The sequence below is a fragment of the Branchiostoma floridae genome, chromosome 1 (genome assembly GCF_000003815.2).
Source record: "Branchiostoma floridae strain S238N-H82 chromosome 1, Bfl_VNyyK, whole genome shotgun sequence".
In the NCBI taxonomy this organism is placed as follows: Eukaryota; Metazoa; Chordata; class Leptocardii; order Amphioxiformes; family Branchiostomatidae; genus Branchiostoma; species Branchiostoma floridae.
Window position 1 is genome coordinate 10,487,518 of NC_049979.1, and position 22,835 is coordinate 10,510,352.

Here is a 22,835-nt window from a genome sequence, read left to right on the forward strand (position 1 = left end):
AAAGGATAGGGTTGGCAGGTTTTGCAAAGGATATTGGGTAACTGGAAACAACATTTTTTCCTAGGCCTTTATAGCAAGCCCCAGGGTAGTATTAGTACATTATTTTGCACAAATGTTTCCTGAAAGTAATCAACATTCTTTTTTTTTCTTTTCATCCAAACATCTCTTGTACCTTTCCTTTCAGCAGTTGTGATTTTATGTTGCAAATGTCCTTGTCCTCTGAGATCGGAAGTCTTATAGCTGGAAACCTGGGAATGTCTGAGTTAGCGTAGGAAATAGGTTTGGGTGTTGTATAAATGTAGTTTGTTGATGGAATAATCAGTTTAACATCTTTCTGTACCAAGTTGACATGATGGGGGAAATATGGAATAACCATTACAAGGGAAAACAGAAAATAAGCAGATTAATATCTTTGATAATATGTGACCAGCATAAACTCAACTTTGTGTCAAGTTTACACACGTAATATTTGGTACTACACATTATCCACCAACTTACCAGGCTGACAGCTTGGGAGCAGTACATGTATCTACATTGTAATATGCTTCAGTCAAACTAGACATTATTTTGCTTATGTAAGACTAAATATATGTAAGCTTCCCTACAGGACTTGGAAAGTTGTTCTGTGGAAATTTTTATGATCAATTTTAATTGATTGATATGCTGCAACTCCTTTTGTTTCCCATGTTAAAAGCACTAAAAGCTTGATTTTTGTTAATATCTGTTTATAAGCTTAACGGTGCACACACCAGTTCTTCCGCGACAGGGGTCCGAGCTAGTGCGCGAGAAAAAAGTGACGAAAGGCTTCCGAGGGTCCATGTTTGAGTTGACATTTCTCATTATTTCCTGCGAAATGACATTAAACGGTTACATGGCTGAAAAGCGTAGGAAATGGTGTGTTTTCGGTGCAAATTGTGTTTTGGTCCGCGTCTTACTTCCGGGATATTCCTACGCCTGAATGTGATTAGGCTCGTGACCTAGATTAACCTCTGAAGCGCTGTGTTAAGCCTAGTTGTAATGCCGCGCGCCGTGGATGATTAAAAAAACTGTAGTACTAGAATTTTCTTTATAATTAGCTGGATTACTCGTTAGGTTTTCCTCTTTCTGACAGTATCAGTCGTGTTTGCCGGAAAAATCATCTTCATGTTTTTCTTTCAATGCCAAAATGCCCGATTTTTTGCATTATTTTTTACATGAAAATAATGTTTTTTCCCTCTAATTTTTTAAAATCAGAGAAGTTGAAGGATCGAAACTTAGTTTGTCTTGTAGCTAAAGGAATATGCTTTCACCAGATATACAGTTATTTTGCTTCAGGATAATTCCCTGGTAGAGCTGGTCGCTAGACTTTAGGGTATGCCGCCTCCAATTGAAACCCCAAATAAACTGGTGTGTGCCCCCTTAATGTCTGATGGCATCAGGTTACAAGTCTCCATCCACCCTACTGGTAGGGACAGACATACTTTCTATGTAGACTCGCCAACAAGTCAGTAAAAATGTCAAAAGGCCATGTATTGGATTATACTGCTGCAGTGGTCCTTGAAACAGATGGGCTGTAGGCAATTCAATTCCATGCAAATTCCATGTCTTCCACTTCAATAGAATAGTAAGTGACAAAACTATTATGCACATGTACAGGGTAGGCACAGAGTTAAGAGTCACAGAGTTTTGATGGGAAGGCATTTGAAAAACAAGTTGGTTTATTGACTGGTTATAAGAACTGTATATAGAAATTCTTGATAAAGGTATAAATGGGTATAGAGTACAGAATGGATAGAAATCCTGTATGTGTGCCTCTGGCAGTGACATATCCTTGATGTAAAAAAAGATATGGTGCCATAGTGTATTTTGTTAATGTAATTATGTTCAAAACATGGACACCTAAGTTGCCACCACAGATGATTTATTATTTGTTGAAGGGTATATAGAAAAATAAAGCTTTGCAGTACCTATGAATGTGTCTGTTAATTTTCTTGAACATTTACAATGTAATCAACAGAGGCATCTGAACCAACAGTCTAATGTTAATTTTCAGGAACATTTAATGTACAAACTTTAAGACATTTCAACCAACACTGCCTTGTAACCATGTGCAACAATCATAGCTACACCTACAGATGTACATGTAAGTATTACAGCAATCTCATCACCAGATAGGCTGATGGCAGCCTCAATAATGATAATAGCTCCTTAATTGTTGATTGTGTGGGGACAGCCTAAATTGGACAATAGTAGTAGAGGGCCAAATGTTATCTATGTCCTGTCAATTTTTTTTGACAAGACATTTTCCTAGGATATCTGTTGGTCGTACAGGTACTGAATAGAAGCAGTCTCCTCAGAGACCTTGTTTAACACATATTTGACAATGATAGTCGTGAGCAACTCCAGCCCCACATCCTCGTAGCCATGTTGCTCCGCAGTCTCAGCAATGTGCAACCAGCTCTCGTACGTTGTGGTGCTGTCATCAAACACAGCATGGTGCAGACTGCCCGAGGGGGACCCTGGGGAAGGTACAGGTAGACTTTGTCATTCAAAGGTCTGTTTAAAGTTCTGCTATGTGGGTCTATATACCATTCTTTCACAAGGTCATTCTTAAAATCCCCTACCATAATAGGGGATTTAGAGAATGACATATCGTTGTGGACAACCCTGGAAGGGATGGACTGACAAGGGAGGATCATCATACACAATGCCAACCCTAAAGATAGAGGCTGCTGACGAGCTGCCATCAAGCCTCCATATCTGCATTCCCTGGATACAAGCACGTCTAACCCTCACCTGACAGGGAACAACAGACGATAAACCTGAGAGTGATTGCAAACTGACCTGATGGGAACCTGTCGTGTGTCTCCTGCAGCAGCTGCAGCCCGATCATGTAGTCCTCTGTCTGCAGCAGCGTGCTGACTGCCTGTCCCAGCTGCAGGGCTGGCGGCTGGTCGTTGTACGGCCGTGTCAGGGACCGGGCCAGCTCCAGGGACGGGCACGTCTGCAGCACGTGTTCCCAGTCAGCTGCAAGAGTCAGGTCAGAGTCATGTATTGTCTGGATTACTAGCATGTGAAACAATGATATACCAGATGGAAAAGTAAGATGGCTCACTACCTAAAGCTCGAGAAGGAAAGGAAACTGGAGTTTATCAAACATCTGCTGGAAAGTGCCCTTTAATTATTTTACAGGATTTTATCTCCAACATCTTGTGAGAAACTGTCTCTGGTGCCATTTTCTCTGTCTCTGGTATTTCTTAATTCAAGTATGGAGATGCCAACAAAGCTAATGATAAATCCTGTCAAACAGGCCACTGTAACTTACATGACTGTAATTTAGCAAAGGAGGGAAAGAGCCATATGTATATCATAAAAGCAAATGATGTCCTACACACCTGTATGGAAAGTCCCAGTGCCGTGTGCATACTCCACCATGTTGTACACCTTGCCTTGGCGGCACATACAGACAGCTGCCTGCCTGTGTGCCTGTATGGCTGTGAACACCGCTTGTGCAAGGGCCAGGCACACCGGGCCGCTCAGGGGGTTCTGGTCAGCATACTCGCACAGGGCATTGGCTATTTCCTCAGTCAGTAGCAAGCTGTGGACAAATGACGGTCATACGTTTGTACGGGTAATCAGGTAAAGTGACCCATATGTGTTGGCTCTCCCAAAAATTTGCAAAATGAATAGGGCATGTGTCTCTTTAACTTGAAGAGAAGTCTTGTTTCATGCTATGCTCCTTTGAAAAGAATTTGTAATGCAGCTGACTTTATGACAGTACAGTTACAATTGTACAGCTGTAAAAGTCCAGGATCCTATGAACATGTTACCTGTTCTGTGCTATCCAGTGAGTGACCAGGTCCAGTCTGTGCTGAGACAGCGCACACCTGACACACTCCAGACACACCTCTGGGCTGGGCAGGTGAGACAAGGCCGACACGGAGGACATCAGAGCCTCACAGTATGCCAGTAAGGCTTCAGTCCCCACATCTGGAGGAAGGAATTCAATGCAGATTAGAACATTTATTTCAGCCACCAACAGTCCAAAGTAGGACCGATTTTACGTCAGACCTGCAATTCCAACTCTCTCACTGAGACTTTTTAACTGTAAAGTCTGAAGCAATTTTGAAATGACAAGACATCATGTGAAATAAACTGAAACTGAAACTGGTCAGACTGATTCCAGCACTGACAAACATAAATGAAAATGTTAACATGAAAATAAACATGGGTTTCATTTACCTTTAAACTTGGCCATAGTTTCAGGTGTTCTGAGAATGCCCTTGGGACTGTTCGCAGCATGGATGGCAGCATCCTGATAACACTCCTCATCAAACAGCTCGTGGAACTTATCGATATACTCCAGCAGCATCTCGGCCTCCTTCTCCTTGTTGGGGTCATCGTCCTCAAAAGAGAAGGGCGTGTCACGCTGACCTGACACACCTGGAGTAACATTTTAGGGTTGGTTAACAAAAGGTGGTATCAGTGGTTACGCTAGTGGACATTGGATCAAAAAGTCATCATTTCACTTCCAGGCATTCCTAGCTGGTTGTAGTGTCCTTGGGAAAGGCTCAACATGGTAGTCATCAGTCCATCCAGATGCAAATGGGTACCTGATTTTGGTTAGGAAGTTCAGAAGGTACAGTTTGTACACATGATTGAGATCCGCCCTCTGATACCTGCTCAAGACTCGGTGGATTATCCCACTGCCCCTATGGCCCCAAGAGGGACCATACATAACCATGATTTTACCCCTTAGTGAACAGCCTGTCTTCACAATCCTGTAAGACTACCTGTGTCTGATATTATTGCTGGAGTGGCCACACAGGTAGTCTGCATGTGAAAAAGTATACTTTGAGAGGCTGGCTGTTGAAGTGCTAATATCAAGTCATTCCCTATAGGTCATTACATTCCAACATGTCATTCCTAGTAACACATTAAGTAGATGGACTTCTCACCTCTAAAAGCAAATCCCATGGACTGTGTGGTGAGTGCCATAGTGATCAGGTCACTCAGGCTGTGGCTCTCAGGGGGGTTCTCTTTGTAGACTCCAGCAACTTCCACAGCCACCTTCAGCTTCTGACACCTGTGGCAATTCAGAGCATGGTAGTTGGACTTGAGTTGGAAAATGTGTTTGCTTTGGCTTCAATAGGAAATGTTCCTAATATCCAAAAGTTATATATAGATGTATGTAGACTAGTGCACTATCCGCTCAAGCCAGTCAACTTCTTTCTAAAAGTAGTCATTCCTCATGATCAGTAAGACAGCCAGATGTGCATACATTTTTTGTACTTCCAATGTAGAACTTTTATTTAGCATGTCACACATTTAACTTGAGCCTGAATGAAATGTAGTGAAATCAGTCCAGACTGAGTAAAAATTCTAAATACCTAAAGTTCCTGGAAGTCACTATGTGACTCTGGCTGTTATCCCGAAGAATAACAGTGGTACAAAGATGTTGGCTGGCTTAAACAATAAGATTTAGTGTGTTCCATATGTGAACCATTCTTGATATCTTAATTTGACAGACTCCTATTTCCCAAGAGTCTCGCACCTGTTCTTCAGCCTGACAGTCCTGTCTGCCAAATGATGTCTCATGTTGACCTGCTTGGTGAGGGTGTCCTTGAGCTCCTGTTTCCTGACCTTTGGGGCATACTTGGTGTTCCTGCTGATGTGCAGCTCCTTCAGCTGATGCTCTAGCTTGGTATGGTACCTGCTCAGGGTCTTCACATCAGTGCTTTCCTCTAATGTTAAGCCTAGGGGCACAGGGAACAAATGAAGGATATCATCAATCATGAAAGCAAATGGCCTGATCAATGACTTGGCCATGAAAACTTGTGATTTGGACTGTTCTTCAGAGAAGACTCACCGGGCAGGGGCCTGAAGTCTGTCCGTCTGGGCTTCTGGGTACTTTTGTCATCTTCGTCTTTCTTCAGCATGGCTTCTCTTGCTGCCCTTACACGGTCCAACTCTGCTGCCAGGCGAGCATTGTCCCTCTGGATCACCGACATTCTGCCAAGTGTGAATTAGGTAAAAGTTCAACAAACATGGATTCAAAAGAACAAGTATTTTCTGCAATACTCATAGTTTTTTTCCCAATCAATAAATCAATTAATAAATCAGTTGATCTATCTATCCATCAATTAAGGAAGCAATTAATCAATAGATTTTTATTGCTCTACAAGCTCCAAGGTAACCAATCAGATTGACATAAAGATAAGACCCTTGGATATTATGTTACCGATAAAGCAGAAACATTTTTGGCAAACTGATGATACATGTAAACATCAAATTCAAGACTTTAGAGTACTTTTGTTGCAGTTCCTCTGCTCTCCGCCTGTAGTTGACGACTGTGGTGGGTTCTGCAGCAGTGGCCTTCAGCCTCCCCTCCAGGTAGAAGGCTTCCCTCTGGCCCTCTCGCAGGTCCTCAATCACAGCCTCGTACTCCGCCTTGATGGCTGTCAGAAGGTGACAGTACGATGATGCATGCTGGATCAACTGTGGAGTCATAATGGCCACCAGTTAACACGATGTCACATGTTGAACCAAAGGAAAAACATAATCATGAAAACTTAGGTATGAATACAATTACTAGGCATGAATACAATTACAAACATTACTTCAAACACTTTGGCTTTATCAAAAAGATTTTGCATTAAAAAGACTCAAGTATGTTTACAGTTGACCAAACCATTTAGTCAATATCACAAAGTAGCGGTACAAATTCTGTAGTGACCTGGTACTTTTACTGCAATGTAATAAAAAATGAACCTGATCAAATGCATCCTTGAACACTGTATATGACAGCTCATTGGGGCCCCTGGATGATGCACGCAGTCTGGCCAGCTCCACCTGGATGGACTTTTCCAGTTCATCCAGCGCTGCCCTGTCTGAGCCAGTGGCAATGGGAGGGAGGACCCTTCTGGGTGTGCCAGGCACTGAACTGGACATGGCTCCAGGGTTACAGGTGCTTGTTACTTGCTGTTGAAAGATTGGGAAGATTACAAATACAGTTTCACAGAATAATCTAGAAAACATCATGGTCACCATATCAACTCCATACCCATTATTTCATGTATTGTTTAGATTTCCATATCAAAACCAAAATCAGCTATCTAAAACAAGATGCAAATGACCCATATGCAGGCCAAATGCCAGTGGTTGGTTCTCCGTCATTCTATGCTATGCATATGATTTGTATGCAATGTTTTTACTTTTTTTGGTTTGTTTAGATCATAAAAAGAGTGGGAGGGGGGCGATGAAATCTGACACTTCTATGCCCACCTACAAGAAATGTAAATTCCAACGTTCAAAAGCAGCAGTAAGCCATCGTATCAAATGCATTATATTCGCGACGAAGTCATATGACTATATTTTTGCGGCCGGTGTGAGAAAACAGACAAACCAACCTCAGAAATCGCTCAAAAACCAACAACAATCGTCCTGCTTCCGTTGTTTACACGCACCATGGTGAGCACCACATATTCTGATGACGTCATGCAGAGAGCCCGCGTTCTGATGACGTTTCACACATTCCACTGTCCCAAACAGACCGGCGAAGTTGGAGAGCAAAGAGGACTGAAGTTTGAGACGGTTTATGTGGCCATTCTGAGCAGAACTGTGCTTTCAACATGTCTAAAGGGTAAGATACACCCCTAAGATATGTTCAGACTTTATGTCATCGTCTTGATTTGTACAGAACAACTTTGTAACACCTGTGTGTGTGTGTGTGGGGGGGGGGGGGATTGGGGTAGTTGAAACTGCCTTCTTCTTCTGTGTTTTATACTGAAATGTACTCGGTTTAATCAAGGAGGTTGAAAGAGACCTCCTTGGTTTAATACATTTCAGTAATAATAGTGAAACTAACACAACGTTGAAAAGTGATGTTTATGTCGGACCAGAAATATACATGGTTGTGTAACTGCCAGGTACTTGCCAATGGTGTGTGAGTAGGGTAGAGTATTACGTTTGAGTTCTTCGGTTGGTAGGAGTATCACTCCAGTTGGAACGGTCAACCGCACATAGATGCTCTTGAACTCCTGTTGAACTTAGCTCATTATTCAGCTGACTGTCATGTTGGGTGTGTGTGGACTATGCAACAATGTGTCAATAAATGAGTGTTGTTGATATCTACAGGGATTCCATTTGGGATCTTGCCATTGAGACGGTTCATCATCAAGAGAAGGATGGGAAAGGTGAGGCTTCTGCAGTTGCTTTGTAACATACCTTATAAGTAAACTGAGTTTCCACGTGGTAATGATAAAATCTCCATAAAACGTTTTAAATTCAGCAGCAATCATCCTTCAATCATTCATCATCATGCTGCTACATGTAATCTCCAAGCAGATCTACAGGTGGCAAATGGAGATTGCCTGCCTGCCATGGTAGGATATGCTTGGAGATTTGCTGCAAAAAATTTTGTTTATAAAATCTAGTTGGTTGATGCCACATTTGAAATTTTTTAATTTTTGTTGTTGCTAAACTTCTCTTCAATTCCAGAAGGCCAGCAGGAGAACCGACCAGCAGAGGAAAGCTCAGTTCTCTTGATGGGCAGTAAAAGCTCTGTAAGTCTTACATCCACACACTGACAGTTATGAAGAAAATCATTTCCATAGTCAGGTGGTAAGCTAACTTAAGATTTACATCAGTCAGATGCCTGAAATTCATAATTGTAACTGTGATTGTGGACAACTGCTCAAGGTATAATGTTTCTTTCAACTTTCCTTGCAGGGTAAAACTTCAATCATCCTGAGGTTCCTAGACAGGTAAGACGATAGAATCTTTATCTTGCAAATGGCAATGCCTTGACTGATTTTAGTTATAAAGTACATGTAGGTTATCTGCCGTATACACAATGATACATTGATATGCTGCAGTTTCTGTGCCATTTGGTTGGTTGGTTGCATGTTCTTATCATTTAACATGATTGTGAAATGCTTGCAGACTAATTTGGTCTACAATGTTGCTTCTTTACATTGCTATGAAGAACCATTAACAACTGGATGTGCTTTGTGATTAATTTGTTACTATGCCAATAACAATGCTAATGTCTACGTTTCCTTTGTTTTAATGTGGAATGTCCTGTCAGGGAAGGTCCTGTGTAAGTGTGACATGTTAATGTCAAGTCTGTGTAGCCTCTTTGTTTCTGTTGTAAACTCACCAAGTCTTTGCATGAGTCTGCATACTCTGGCCAAGTTTTTATTGCATGGCAAGATGCAAGCTTAAGTATAATGCACCAACCATCACATTTCATTGCAAATAACAGCTTGTATGTTGCTTTGTTATCATCTGTAACTTTTGTTCTCTCAAAGCTATGTTCTTACAGATTGTGTACTTATGCATGTGAATCCATGTCTAGTCCCACATGCATGCACTTTTGAGAAATTCTTGGCATTGCATGCAATTAAGACATATGCTCTGGGCTGCTTTCACATGTTGAAGTAAAACAGTTGATATTAACAACAGCTTAGCTTGTACATGTATACTGAACAAACCATTGCTGCATAAGATACCAATATTGGTCTATCACTAGCCCCATGATGTCCTCTCATGTGTATATTTTTCTGACAGCAGTGTTTGAGTGTCCCTTTGTCCAGTCCATAACATCAATTGGTAAATGGGTCTTGTGCTTCCAGGATTTTTATGATATTATTAAATGCATATGTTACATACTTTGATGTATATAATTTATAAACCTGTGTGCTCATTACATTGTATAATGATATGGCCGTCCTAGTATAATTCAGTGATTGTGTGATCTGTCTTTGTTAATATATGTCCTCCTTTTTTCTCCATCCGATTCAGAGATGAAGCTGCAAAGCCCACAACTGCTCTTGAGTTCACCTTTGGCAGGAGAGCCAGAAACAACCTGGTGAGTTACAGTTTTTATCTGTTCAGAAGTTAAGATCTTTTACCAACATTTCAGTGACGTTAGTTGCTATCATCTCTGCATTCCTGTTACTGCAAGCTGGAATTGCTGCAAGATTTGGGCCAGGGCAGTGTGTGAATTTGTATCCTTGTAAAACATATATGTCTGCTTAAAATTTCAGGCCAAAGATGTGGTGAATATTTGGGAGCTCGGAGGTGGGACCTTTCTATCCAGACTGGTTGACACAGCCATAAATGTTAACAGTGTCAGGTAGGTCATTGTATCCCAGCAATATTTCATGTTTAATGACTACACTACTGTCAAAAGAGAGAGAGAGAGAGAGAGAGAGACGACTGCAGCCAAGCACAAGATCATTTATGCCTATACTATTGCCAGAACAGGTCCTTATTTGATCCTTTGGTTCTTAATGGTACACAGATGATATTTTGAGTGATGACTGAGACCATGACTGCACTTAGATACTTATTTCTCTCTAGCTCATTTTATAGTCTCATGGCTCAGAGAGTCTCTCTCTTGCTTGACCTCTGGTTCACTGTACATGCTTGTTACTATAGGTGAGTCTATGCTACAAAACAAAATGTAGTCTGCCTTCTAACATCAGATTCAATAAACAATAGATGTTACCATTGCTCCCACCAACAGACAGTTAGCTGTCATGCTAGTGCTGGACCTGTCCAGACCTGACGACCTGTGGGTTACCATGGAGACCCTCCTAAAACAGGCACGTGCGGCAGCTGACAGGTCCATCACTGAGCTGGACAAGCTGCAACCTGGAGTGAAACAGGCCCTCAGGAAGAAGGCCTGGGAGAAGTATGATGAACATCCTGTAAGTATAGTTGTTGGTCTGCCTCCTGCAATAAACTGTGACAGACAGAAGTTCAAGTGTATAATTAATTCCCACCTCTGGGCTTTATGATAGTGTCCTGTCAAAATAGAACTGACAGCCAAGCTAAGCTGCTAAGCTGAGGTCATTGGCTTCATTTCTTCCTTTTTTCTGGTAACATTTGCATTTTGCTTTGAAAGCATAAAGATGAAATCAAACTCAAATGTTTCCTTGCTTTCTCCAAATCAACAGGATAAAGAGATGGTGGACCCCTTCCCTGTTCCTCTGGTCATTGTTGGTGGAAAGTATGATGTTTTCCAGGTAAGGATTTAGATCTATATGAAATGAATATGTAATGTATGTGAAAAGCTGGCAGACAACAAGTACAATTAATGTGATTCTAGCAGGCTCATACCAACCCTTCAACAGACCACAAGTCTTAAATTTACTTTATTGTTATCAATCTTTCAGATCATGGTGTGTTAGCAACTTGTATGTAGAATTTTTATGTTGTAAGACAATGTTTGTCATTGTAAATTTCAGTGTAACACGTATTGAATGCTAAGCCATTGATTAGATAGAGGTGCATAAAAGTAGGATACAAAATGATAGAAAGACAGTTAAAAGTTTTGATGTTTCACTGATATATTTTTGTACATAGAGATGTTTAAAAAGTAGATACAAAATGACATAAATACAGTTAGATGCTTTAATGTTTCCCAGATATATGGGTGTTTCAATAAATTGGAAACCCATTTCAAGCCACTTTCCTTTCCATATTTCTGTTTGTAGGACTTTGACTCAGAGAAGAGAAAGATTATCTGCAAGACACTGAGATTTGTTGCTCACAATTATGGCGCATCACTGTTGGTAGGTTGTTGCTTACTTTACTCATTCCTTTGTGTGAAATGTAATCAAGAAGTGTGATGGGTGTCACTCAAAACGTCCAAAAATAATCCCCATATCTTCTCCTGTGGCAGAGGTTGATTTGTCTTGAATACTTGAATGTCTAATACTCAGAAATGCAACAGTGACACATTGTCCCTTTTCTATGTCTACTAATGATAAGAGAGTAATTCTGTCCAACTTATTACCTCTCAAAGGTATTTTTGCTTGTCTATCAGGTATACCGGTATTAATCATGATCCAAATTTCTGCAGTTTTTCAGCCTGAAGATGAAGCAGCTGATTGACAGGGGGAGGGTGATGTTTAACCACCTGTCCTTCGGCGCTGCAGCTCCACAACTCAAGTCCATGCAGCTGGAGCACAACAAGCCCATCTACATCCCTGCTGGAGCAGATGGATTCCAACAGATAGGTAGACATCATCTTTACCTGGCTCTGTTTCATGCAGGAGTTAAATGTACTGATACAAGTATTAGTGAACATGTAACGCATGTTTCTTACAGTAGAATTATGTTGGGTCTCCAACAAATCGATATCATCTCCAGCTTTTTTTGCTAATACATAGTATGTTCTTAGCTCTCAAGTGTATATCAGACTAGCTCTTATGTAATGTGTACTGTGAGATGCATCACAATTTTTTTCTCCCTTATGAAGGTCCACCTCCCCTACCAGAGGGCAATGTTGGTACCATGAGTGCCAGAAATCCAGTGGAACTGTGGAAACAGGCTTTTACTGGCCACTTCCCACAGGTAAGCCTATGCCATAATTTGATTCTTCTTGATTACCTTCTGGCAAACAGATGTAATAGGATCTCTTCTAACACAGTTGCACTTTGAATTCTGCCGATTTAAGTATTTTCCTTGGATAATTGGTTATATAGTTCATAACCAAAACTGCACAGTATGCCTGTCAACATTTCATAGTCCTTCCGTTATCTTCCTCAGAGCAATACTGACCGGTTCTACTTGTTACTGTTAGGTGGTGCTGCAGTTGAAAGGATGTGGTCCCAATCGTGACTACGCTTGCATGTATCCCCCCTCATCAAGTTTTGCTTGTTGTTTTGCAGGTGTCAGCTGTCCCCACAGTGCAGGATGACCCTGCTAAGGATCCCCAGTATGCAGAGTCTAGCATTGATGCCATGAGGCAACAGAAGGATGAGGTAAGATAGCCCTGTAGTCTCCAAGCAGAATGTTGAGTGGACAATTGACAGTCCTTCAACCCATGAAAGCTACATTGTAGTTGGTTAGAAAACTTGTTCTTGGGGTCCTAAACCTGTTGCGGAAAAAGTTCCTCAAAACATGTTTGTTCCTTGTATTGTGAAACTTTGGAGACAGAATTAAAAAAACTTTGCTGGCAGGTTAATGTGTTCAAGAATATAAAAATTTATCTTCTTTAATATCCACATTAATTTTTTTTGTTTTACAGGAACTGGAGAGATACAGAAAAAATGCTGAGAGAAAAGCAAGAGAAATTGCCAGGATGAGAGATGGGTTGAAGATGTAGATACTAAAATACACAGAGCTTTGTTATATCATAGATGACTTGTCCCCAATAAAGAGTATTTTGGTGTGTTTGAATACAGGATATTTCTGACATGTACATATTTCTGTGGCTATAAAATATAAAGAGACAGATATCAAAATGATTTGCTCATGGCCGCACTACTTGCACTTTTTATTGGCACAGTTGTATATATTACATACATGTAGTACTGGCTGTATATTCTGCAGCTATAGAAAATATTATAATGTGTTTGGAATGTCACAGACTGATGATATAATTATTTCCTATCATTCCTATCATCCATTTCCTATCATTGTCATCCAATAGTATAACTGCATAGCAGTTAAAAAATTAACTCTGAACGCATTGTTCCCAGCACTTATGCAAAACTGCATTGTACAGAGAGAACCATTTGAATGTGATGACCACTGACTGGATGTCAAAGTATTAAAAAAACTGACCGTGGATCACAGGATGTGAACCTTTTTCTTCTTCATGTGGCTCCACAATAAGAAAACCAGTATGTCCTGTATTAATATTGGTACATACTGTACAATGTAAGTCACGATCAGTATTTTACAATCATGTAAACAATCACTAATGTAAATGTATTTAAATGATCACTTTGATTCCCAAATGTTTCTCTATTACATAGTATAGGTCAGAAATACATCTGTCTCCACTGATTGAACAGGTCCAATTACAACAGGAAGCATTAACGTAATATAAATGTGATATTTCCACTGGTTTGACCACAAATTTGTTCTGATGACAGAGACATTCTGTAACTATCTGTATAGCTGATTTAAGTCTCCCTTGGCATATCACACCACCTGAAGGCTATTGGCTACTACATTGAAGGCTATTTAAATTGCTTACCTCACAGAATGTTATAAGTTAAGTCCACATGGTGTCAGGCTCCTTTTGCTTTGTCAGGCATTTTGTGTTGCAGAGAGAGGTACAGGAAAAAAAGTACCGGTACCTTGGGCTTTCAGGTTGCATAGCTTAATGTGGGCTGCAAAGCACTTAGTTGGAAATGATACAGGCCAAGCACAAGACATAGACACGAATTATACTCATTATATATATATATATACTAATGTAGATTGTGTAGGACATTGTTCCCACTGTGGCTTTGGAATATCACATAAACTTATCAATGTTCCCAACTTTCCATCTCAAAGCAATTGTCTGCATGTACATTTTGCATTCATAAATAGAATCTCTAGGCAGATCTTTTGGAAGGAAATCATAACTGCTATCAAAAATCTGTCAAACAGGCATGGACAAATCTTGGATGGTCAGAATGATTTTGCCCCCTCCCCACACACACACAAAGATCTGCTTGCACAAATAAAAACTTCTAAATTACAATGCAAACATGACCACTTTGTAAAGTGCAACATTTCTGCATTAGTCTAAATCTACTACTTATGGATCATAAAATCATAACATGGCAGCTTCTCTTTCATAAGTCATGGTGAAACACCAAAGCAATAAATAGGCAACACTTACAGTTTTCCTATATTGGCACAGATTAAAAGTTCCACATGTAATAATTCCTACCTGTGAAAAAGTGGAATGGAAGGAGTAAAACCTGTTTGCTGCACTGTACACTGCAGCAGCTAATTGACACTTTTTAAAAACATACTTGCACAATAAAATCAGTCTTCTGGAATGGTAGCATTTACCTTACAACATAATATATTACTCTTTATATTGACAAACACACCTACAAGCCCAACATAAACCAAGAGAAAGTTGATCCATTAAGTAACCTTGAAGAAGACATAATCCGCCATTCTTCTTATAAAATAGCAGAATACATTGCATTGGTTACATCTATTACAGCATTTAAAATGGTAATTAAGGTTCTTTCAGAAACGCGTACTCACTCTGTCAGTCAGTCTATAACGTTACAGACTATGACACTACGCAAATGCATTACAAGCTAGCATAAACACCTCCCCATCATGATTTATAGTTATCAAATTATGCTAATGACAGTTACTTGTCTGCCATCTTCCCCATATAAGACAGTATCAAGTCCTATTTATCTCAAATGGAAAAGAAATTCCAAAACCTTTTGGCAGCTGTTTCCGATGTATCTCAGAGGAAACAATGTGCCTGCAGTATTATAATTACAAGTAAAAAAGAAACTCCACAACCTTTTGGCAGCTGTTTCCGATGTATCTCGGAGGAAACAATATGCCAACAGTATCATAATGACAAGTAAAAAAGAAATTCCACAACCTTTTGGCAGCTGTATCTGATGTATCTCAGAGCCAACAATATGCCAACAGTATTATGATGAGACATGATTCACACTTCTTCAGGTGACCCTATGTTTCCTATTTAATCCACCAGTGCTGAGGCTACTGTAACACCTTTCCTTTCAGTCACTTGACATCTAAGTAGTAATAATGTTTTGCAATAGTAAGACCTTGCATAAATAGATTTAAAAGCTGTCTGGTCAGACTTCATGCATAATATTTCCACACAGGTATTGGAAGATCTTTCTGCAGCCCTGGGTTAAGTTTGATACACTTTCCCCTGAAACTTCTCTTTGTTTTACCTTCCTGACAATGTGTCCCATCCTGAACAAGAGCCCCTGTCACCTTTAAGTTCAGTAACATGTCCCACTATCTTCCTAACACTTGTTTCTGTCTACGTTATTGTCCTAGCACTTGTTTCTGTGACAGGTTTGTGTCAGAGTGTTTTGGTCACTAAGACAGTAGATAGACCTGTGGATGATGGATAAAGTCATTTTGGTAGACATGCCCCAGTGAGAAAGGGTCAGGTTCAGGGGACAGGTAACAAACTCAAACCAAGGCCTGTGTTGTAACATTCTGTATCATATGGTAGTCTGCTGTAGGAGCTCCCGCCTGTCATCTCTGCTTGTTGTCCAGAGTGTACTCCCACTGCTGGGAGACTCTGGTTTTGTCACACTGCTCGATGGTGACCCCCAGGCCCTGGGCAGCCTCCACACTGTCCAGACACAGTCCTGTTGCAATGTGCATGAGCAGGCGGTCCTGGCGTTTCCACCTCTGTAAACAAGAATCCGGTAACAGATACTTTATGGAGTGACCAAAAGGAAACACAGGCAAGGGAATCATCTTGCACATCATGTCAAAGGTCAGTAAAAGAAAGATCTAACTTCCATACTTTCGAGTACTAAATGCTTATCTTCCTGTGATATTTAATCCTTATGTAAGTCTTGATTTTATCTGACAGATCTCCTTTATACACTTGAGATACATGAAAATCAATACCCATAGCTAACAGTGAAAATTGCCAGTCTATAGTTGTCTAGATTGATATAACACAGCCTCTCCAGAGCATACAACCAGGTAATGTGTGACATGACAGAGCACAATGGAGGTACAATATTCAGGAAACATGGAGAGAAATTAACTGTCCTGTCTCATTCTCCAGCAGACATCATACATCCCTGTAACAGTGCTGACAGACACATCGTCTACTCCATACATCCTGCTCCTGATGTGCTCTGAGAATTTTCTGTCGCCATGTTTATAAATTGCTTCATTACAAGTACCAGCAGGTCCTCCATGGCACTGCCTCTGTCAGGTATCAAGGCAATTATTCATGGAACATCACTTGTTGTAGAATGAGGTCTTAAGAAAAGTGGACTTGCATGTAGGTACAAAACTGCTTTCCACTACTAATGACCTATGTCAGCAAAATTTACACATGCTGTGAAAGCGTATTTAACTTTCCCGATCTTGACATTTCAGACGCGTGGCAGATGACAATGACTGAATGTGGGTAGATTATGAAATCTATGGACAGAATTGCAATGCAAGCCTAGGCCTATAGGAATGTCATTCTGACATGATTCAATTTCCTGCTTGGCAACTTGTCAAACAGTTCCCAGTACATCAGATCTTGTTATCGCTGACAGGTCTATCAACAACCTCCCAGCAGATGACACCTACCATTTTGTTTTCTTGGATGTTACAGGTGATGAGGTACACCAGTGTTCCGGGGATGGCTGTGTCAGCCGCCAAGCACCACGACCACGACCCGTGCTGGATCATGTTACGTTTGGTCAAAGCCCATTGCTGCATGGAAAGATTACAAATCAACATGCTGTTAGACATATTAGATGGTTGGACATTTCAACTAGATAGATTACGTATTTTGCCAAGCACACGACTCACCCCTCATAGTACATGGGCATGTACATGTACAATGTATCTGTTATGGATCTGATGTGAAACCTTGCCTCAAGGCTTACATGTATGTATAGGTATTTTGCAAAGCACACCTAGTCACCCCTACTCTCATACTAGTACAAGTGAATGTATCTGTTACTGACCTGACATGAAGCCATGCCTCGTGGCTCCATTATATTGCCAAGCACAGGTGTCACCCCTACTCTCGTTCTACTACATGTGCACTGCCAGTGGGAGTCAGACGCTTCACCAAACAGCCTCCTTGGTAGCGAAACGGACATGTTTTGAGTATCGCCCATTCACAAGTACCGGACCTGGACCTAATTCTCTGGACCTGAACCGTACCTGTACCTGAATTTTCTGTGCCGGTACCCACCCTAGTGCTTGTACATGTTTCTGTTACTGACCTGACGCGAGGCCATGCCACTACCAGGATGTAAGTTGCAGGCCTGCATGCCCACCGCACCAGGCGGCTTGTGCCCCAGTGTGTCCAGACACTGATCGGCCTGCTTCAGTTCGCCCCATTTCATGTTGCTGCCAGGAATGCTGTTTTCAAAAGAGACTTTTGGTTTAGACATGGCATAAAAGTATGTCCAATTATTTCACTATCATTGTATAGACAAGCATCCTATCACAAGGCTGCAATACACCACACACAATGTAGGCTATAGACTAGCAGAGGAAGTATTTCAAATTTGCATACATTTTCTTAAAAGATATGGAATACTCCTGGACAGCCTGTTTAAAGCACTTCTCAAACTCACAGCCATGCACAAGAAGAAAGAGGATATTTGCCTTGCATTAGTTGCCTTCCACATACTTCAACCATGCCCATTTTCCTTACATCTAACAGTATGTTCTGCATCCTTCATAGGATCTTTGACAGGCATGAACATATTATACAATAAATCATTTCTGCCAATGCAGCAACACCATCTTTTTATATGTACCACCATTAATGTTAGTACAGTCCACCACCTGCACCTTAGTAATACAGTTATTTCCACATGCACATCACCACAGCCTTCCAAGCACCATTTCTCTGACCTGATATACATGTAGACAGACTTTTGGTGGCTGTAAATTCCTGTCAGAGGAGGGCAAAATATTACATAATTTTGCTCTTATTTGTGATAGATACACATCATTTCAAACCTGTCAAGCAATGATCTTTTGCATTCATTTTGTTTTCTTTGGTTTGTTTTTGTATTTGGAAAATTTACTGATAATCTTACAACACATGGTAGATTCCCCCTGTATAACTCATCAATGAACAAAGCAATACAATCTCACATTCTTTCTCCTTCAGCATGTATCAATTTTAAAATACTTGTGACCTAATGTCAATCAGCCTACTCACTGTACTAGCACAACAGTCCCAAATGCCCCACCTATTTGTGTCCCTTCAACCTTTGAAGAGGATTTAGAGCAAACAAAATTAAGTGTCAGAGACCACAGGTGTGGACAATTTCCACTTGTTTATCCCCACACACAGACTACAAAGCTGGCATTGATTACAAAACAGTTGGATATAAGTGCATGGTAAGATGGGGCATTTTGATTTAGCAGTTCAATTAGTTCAACACTGAATTTGAATATTATACATTGTATCAGAAAACTGACTTTATCATCCTTTATATCTTAACTTCTACTTGACTTACTACAATGTATTCTACCTAATGATAGAGAGTAGAAATTGATTGGCTTACTCTTAGGAACTTGATAAATATTTAGTAAGTTGTTTGCACATGTTACTCTTTTCCTCTTGAAAATTGCATGTTTGTTGGGAATAATGTAAATTAGATCTATAGCAGCAGCATAATTCATGACCACACATTAGGGTCCACAAAAGGGGATGGGGCTGTCAAATTTTCATGAGCCCCTTCTTATTTTCAATAAAGTAAAATTCCCATTTTATAGAGGCTGCTGCAATGACACACAAATGTTGCTCAAACACTTAAAACATGCATGATATGCATTTGTAAAAGATGTTATGAAGAATACTAAATTTTATTTGGGTAAAGTTAAATTATTTGAAGGGTTGGTTGGATAAAGTTTAGTAGATTTTTGCTAAAGAAACATTTGCCACTACATGAAAAGATGTTATGAAACTACATCTTTTAAATAGGTCAACTACATATGCATTTACATGCAAATTCAGCTGATTTTTTTCACAACTGAGATTACAGGCTCAATTGGATTTGTAATGGACCAAAGTTGGTATTTGGCCACAAATTCAATTACATGTGTCCCTGTGGGTGGCATTTATCCATCACCCTTATCCATGGTCCATCACCAATAGTTTATACAAGGTTGAGCCACGATTTCATGGCTGATCTACAGTCAACACTCATTAGTTTTAAGACCTCCCTTTGTTGGTAGTTTCCTGTCTCTTTGATTACTTAAGCCATTAGAAGAGTACTATTTCTGGTAAAAGAAAATACACATTCAGAACTTAATTGTTTACAGAGGCAGTGAACAAGCAATGGTGTTTGTTTGGGGTTAAAGCAACTCATAAAGACAAGGAGGACTTACTCAAGTTCTGGGTAGACATTTTCTAAGTACCACTGGAAAGTCTTGCAGTTCAACTTCTCACGAAGTTCTTTTCTGCCTTGAATGCTGTTGAAAACAATGCCACAATTACTGTTAAAAACAACAGCATAGTGAACAGGGTTGCCTCAAGGGCCCATCCTTCCATCCTGGGATGGAAATTTGCTTGTCAAGAAGGACAAAATTACACCACATTCGTCCAATTTATTTGAACTTCATGACATGAAAATAAAGAAAACCTAAGTAATTTTCAAATTTTTCAGGAGCTTAAAATAACAGATTCAACAACAAAAATTGAACATGGACTCACAAACAATGAGTGTAACAGAAAACAAATTAAAGCTGGAGACAGTACAGAGACTGCTACAGACTATAGCAGAATTATCCATTTTCCATTTTACAGTTCATTTACTGGTATCATGCATTGAGTTACATCTATAAATTATTTCAAAGGAGCAGCTGGATACATATGGGAACTTAAGCATGGCCATCAAGAAAAGTACAATATTAACTCTTTCATTCAATAACAAGGTTTGCCCAAGATACTTTCAGCTACTAATCTCAATTCAGCTACCAATCCTGGTACCTCATTGCCACAGCTGGCATTTCATTTACTGATACACCATCTTGGGTTTTGCATTGAACATTATGGCACTACTGAGTAACTTGTGCATTGCACGAAATATGAACACTTACTTTCCATATGGTTTACCCTTTGCTGAAGGCCTTGCAGCATAAAAGTTATTTTTATAATCGTCCATCCACACTTCAGCAGTGCGGCGTGTATTTCTGCGGGAAAGAGTTAAGAAACATCAAAGCTAGAATACAAAATGTCAAAAGAAATGTGGTAGATACACGTAATTTCAGACAATATTTGCAGTGCTACTATGTTTATGGTCACCCACAACTCATGACATTGCAAACGTATTATCCATCTTGCATAGCCTGAACTTAAAACACCACGGACCTCTTTGCCCCTCCTACCACAAAATTAAGTTCCCACAAACATAAATCAATTTACTTGACTAAATAACTGCATTATAATGACATGACAAAAGAAACATATGTCGATGAATGTTAGACATTCAGGTAATAAAAAATGACAAATAGCAGTTACTCAAGCGACTGGATATGATTTTCTTGCCATACCCAAAATCATATCCAGTTACTTGAGTAACTGCTATTTAGCAAAAGACAGGTGATTTCAAAAGCCATAATATGATGATTGCACTATACATACTTTATATATGTATTTGCATTTCCTTCTGGAAAGGTGTAGGGGTGTCTTTTTCTAAAAACATGTCCGACTCTGCTACATGGAATGATCTCCAGACTGCCTCCACACATCCACACACGGAAAGAAATTTCTGAATCAGGGAAATTACACAAAACAGTTATTAAACAAAGAGGTCCTTTTTTTAGTTACAATGTAATGCTACATTGTACCACTAACAAGAATACATGTACACCAGAGGTCATGCTTTCTTTTTATGATGAGCATAGTAATAGAGTGTCAAATGATAAATTAACATTGATACGTCGATGAAGGCTGATGATCTGGGTTGAACATTATGTAATTGTGTTACAAGATAAAATAAGGAACTGAATTAAGTCTCAGAAGAATCAGACAACAGATAAAGCACCCATCTTTTATAGACAGAGAAAAGATAGTGGATGCTGTATCAAATGTCTGACTCTTGGGAGAATTTATCAAGATGTTTGAGTTTTTTGTGCATTACATAAAATGGCATTGTGCTCAAGACAGTGTAATGAATGATAGATTCTGCGGAACTTGCTTGCAACATAATGAAACCATGATAGCAACATTGTGCACAAGTAACAAACATTCCATTACAGTAACTGTATAAAGCCTTAACATTACGGGACCAACAGCAAAGGACAGGAGGTATAAGATATAATCTGACAGTTTATTACTGCCATCAGAAAACCTTTACTAGAATCCATATTGGACTGATGGTGCACGCTATATTTTGAAATTTTGTCACAGCAGCCAAATCCATATTCCCACCTGTAATGTATAAGTCAAAGTCATATTGTGAAGTAAAAGTCAAATGGCAGACATAAAAGTCAAAGTACAAAAGTACCAAATGTTGAAATGATTACAGGAGACCCTTGGGGACCCCAGCTGCAGAATTGAGCATGAACGTTAAAGTTCACCATCGTCCACTGGTGAAAGCCTGTCCTTGCTGAATAATGCAGGTGTTATTTGATTTCAACGTTTTACCTCTTCACTTTTCAGAGGACAATTGAGGTAATACAAACAGCATTACCATTGAAAATACATACTCATTTGATCCAGAAAGACTACTACCATCCATACATTTAACCAAATGATGCTTAGAGATCATGACTAATATCAATAATAACAGAGGAGAGAGGTCTTATATGGATTATATCTGTTGCCAATGCTTTCTTGATTACAGCTTTTACAAATGGTAATATAAAGGCTTTTGAGCATATTGATAACCCTGAAAATATTTCTGGGCTAACACATTGAGAAAATGTTGAGCTGGGCGAACCAGAAAAACAAATTTTCAAGTGACAGACAACAGGGTGACAACGAGTCTTTCATGCTTCAGCAAGATCAGATTAGATGTGACAAGAGGCAGAGATTCATTTGTTCCATTGCTGTTACCAAGACAATGTCTTATTCGCTGTCTGCTTATCTGCTTCCAGTAATGGACTGTGATTGAGTCTGTATGCTATCAGTAGTTATCAAAGTGTTCCCTGCAGAAATGGACATGTTTGAAGTTACAAACCGGTGTGTAATTTGTTTCCCGTCACTACTTGTCAGCACAGAAAGTGCAGCTATTTGTTTCCAAGGCTTCTAGCTGACTAGAAATGGCAGAATGACTCTGTCTTGCAAAAGGATTTAGTAGTAGAACATCAAAGGTCAAACAGGACCTCTTACTGAAACTCATGGTTAAGTGGCTGAAGCAGGGACAGAAAATTCCAGAACCAGCTCTGAT

General features: G+C 39.9%; 3 protein-coding genes across 5 annotated transcripts in view; 1 reads left to right on the forward strand and 2 right to left on the reverse strand.

The window, feature by feature from the left end:
- Positions 1–1,679: 1,679 nt before the first annotated feature.
- On the reverse strand, positions 1,680–7,456 carry LOC118414915 (clathrin heavy chain linker domain-containing protein 1-like). The gene is made up of 11 exons (XM_035819229.1): positions 7,389–7,456; positions 6,751–6,960; positions 6,290–6,477; positions 5,849–5,991; positions 5,534–5,735; positions 4,938–5,065; positions 4,222–4,422; positions 3,810–3,969; positions 3,375–3,577; positions 2,824–3,006; positions 1,680–2,498 (listed from the first exon to the last, which is right to left on the reverse strand). Exons 2-11 carry the CDS (start codon positions 6,928–6,930, stop codon positions 2,287–2,289), a joined length of 1,800 nt encoding a protein of 599 aa, XP_035675122.1. The 5' UTR covers positions 6,931–6,960; positions 7,389–7,456; the 3' UTR covers positions 1,680–2,286.
- A 5-nt stretch (positions 7,457–7,461) lies between these two features.
- Positions 7,462–14,416, forward strand: LOC118414916 (cytoplasmic dynein 2 light intermediate chain 1-like). 2 transcript variants are annotated; one of them, XM_035819245.1, is made up of 14 exons: positions 7,462–7,621; positions 8,116–8,174; positions 8,479–8,543; positions 8,710–8,744; positions 9,068–9,079; positions 9,784–9,850; positions 10,029–10,117; positions 10,511–10,694; positions 10,944–11,012; positions 11,484–11,561; positions 11,852–12,008; positions 12,251–12,345; positions 12,663–12,755; positions 13,022–14,416. In XM_035819245.1, the coding sequence occupies exons 1-14, from the start codon at positions 7,611–7,613 to the stop codon at positions 13,097–13,099; spliced, it is 1,092 nt and encodes a 363-aa protein (XP_035675138.1). In that variant the 5' UTR covers positions 7,462–7,610; the 3' UTR covers positions 13,100–14,416. The 2 variants fall into 2 exon arrangements, with proteins under 2 accessions (XP_035675138.1, XP_035675149.1); XM_035819256.1 differs by lacking the exon at positions 9,068–9,079.
- The window catches only part of LOC118414906 (polypeptide N-acetylgalactosaminyltransferase 16-like), a 34,429-nt gene continuing 24,835 nt past the window's right edge, over positions 13,242–22,835 (reverse strand). For both annotated transcript variants that reach the window (XM_035819213.1, XM_035819205.1), the window contains 6 exons: positions 21,086–21,212; positions 20,542–20,634; positions 19,831–19,914; positions 17,703–17,841; positions 17,056–17,181; positions 13,242–16,146 (listed from right to left, as the gene is read on the reverse strand). In XM_035819213.1, coding sequence (XP_035675106.1) covers positions 15,988–16,146; positions 17,056–17,181; positions 17,703–17,841; positions 19,831–19,914; positions 20,542–20,634; positions 21,086–21,212 — 728 coding nt within the window. In that variant the 3' untranslated portion in view covers positions 13,242–15,987. The remainder of the gene's footprint in view (positions 16,147–17,055; positions 17,182–17,702; positions 17,842–19,830; positions 19,915–20,541; positions 20,635–21,085; positions 21,213–22,835) is intronic.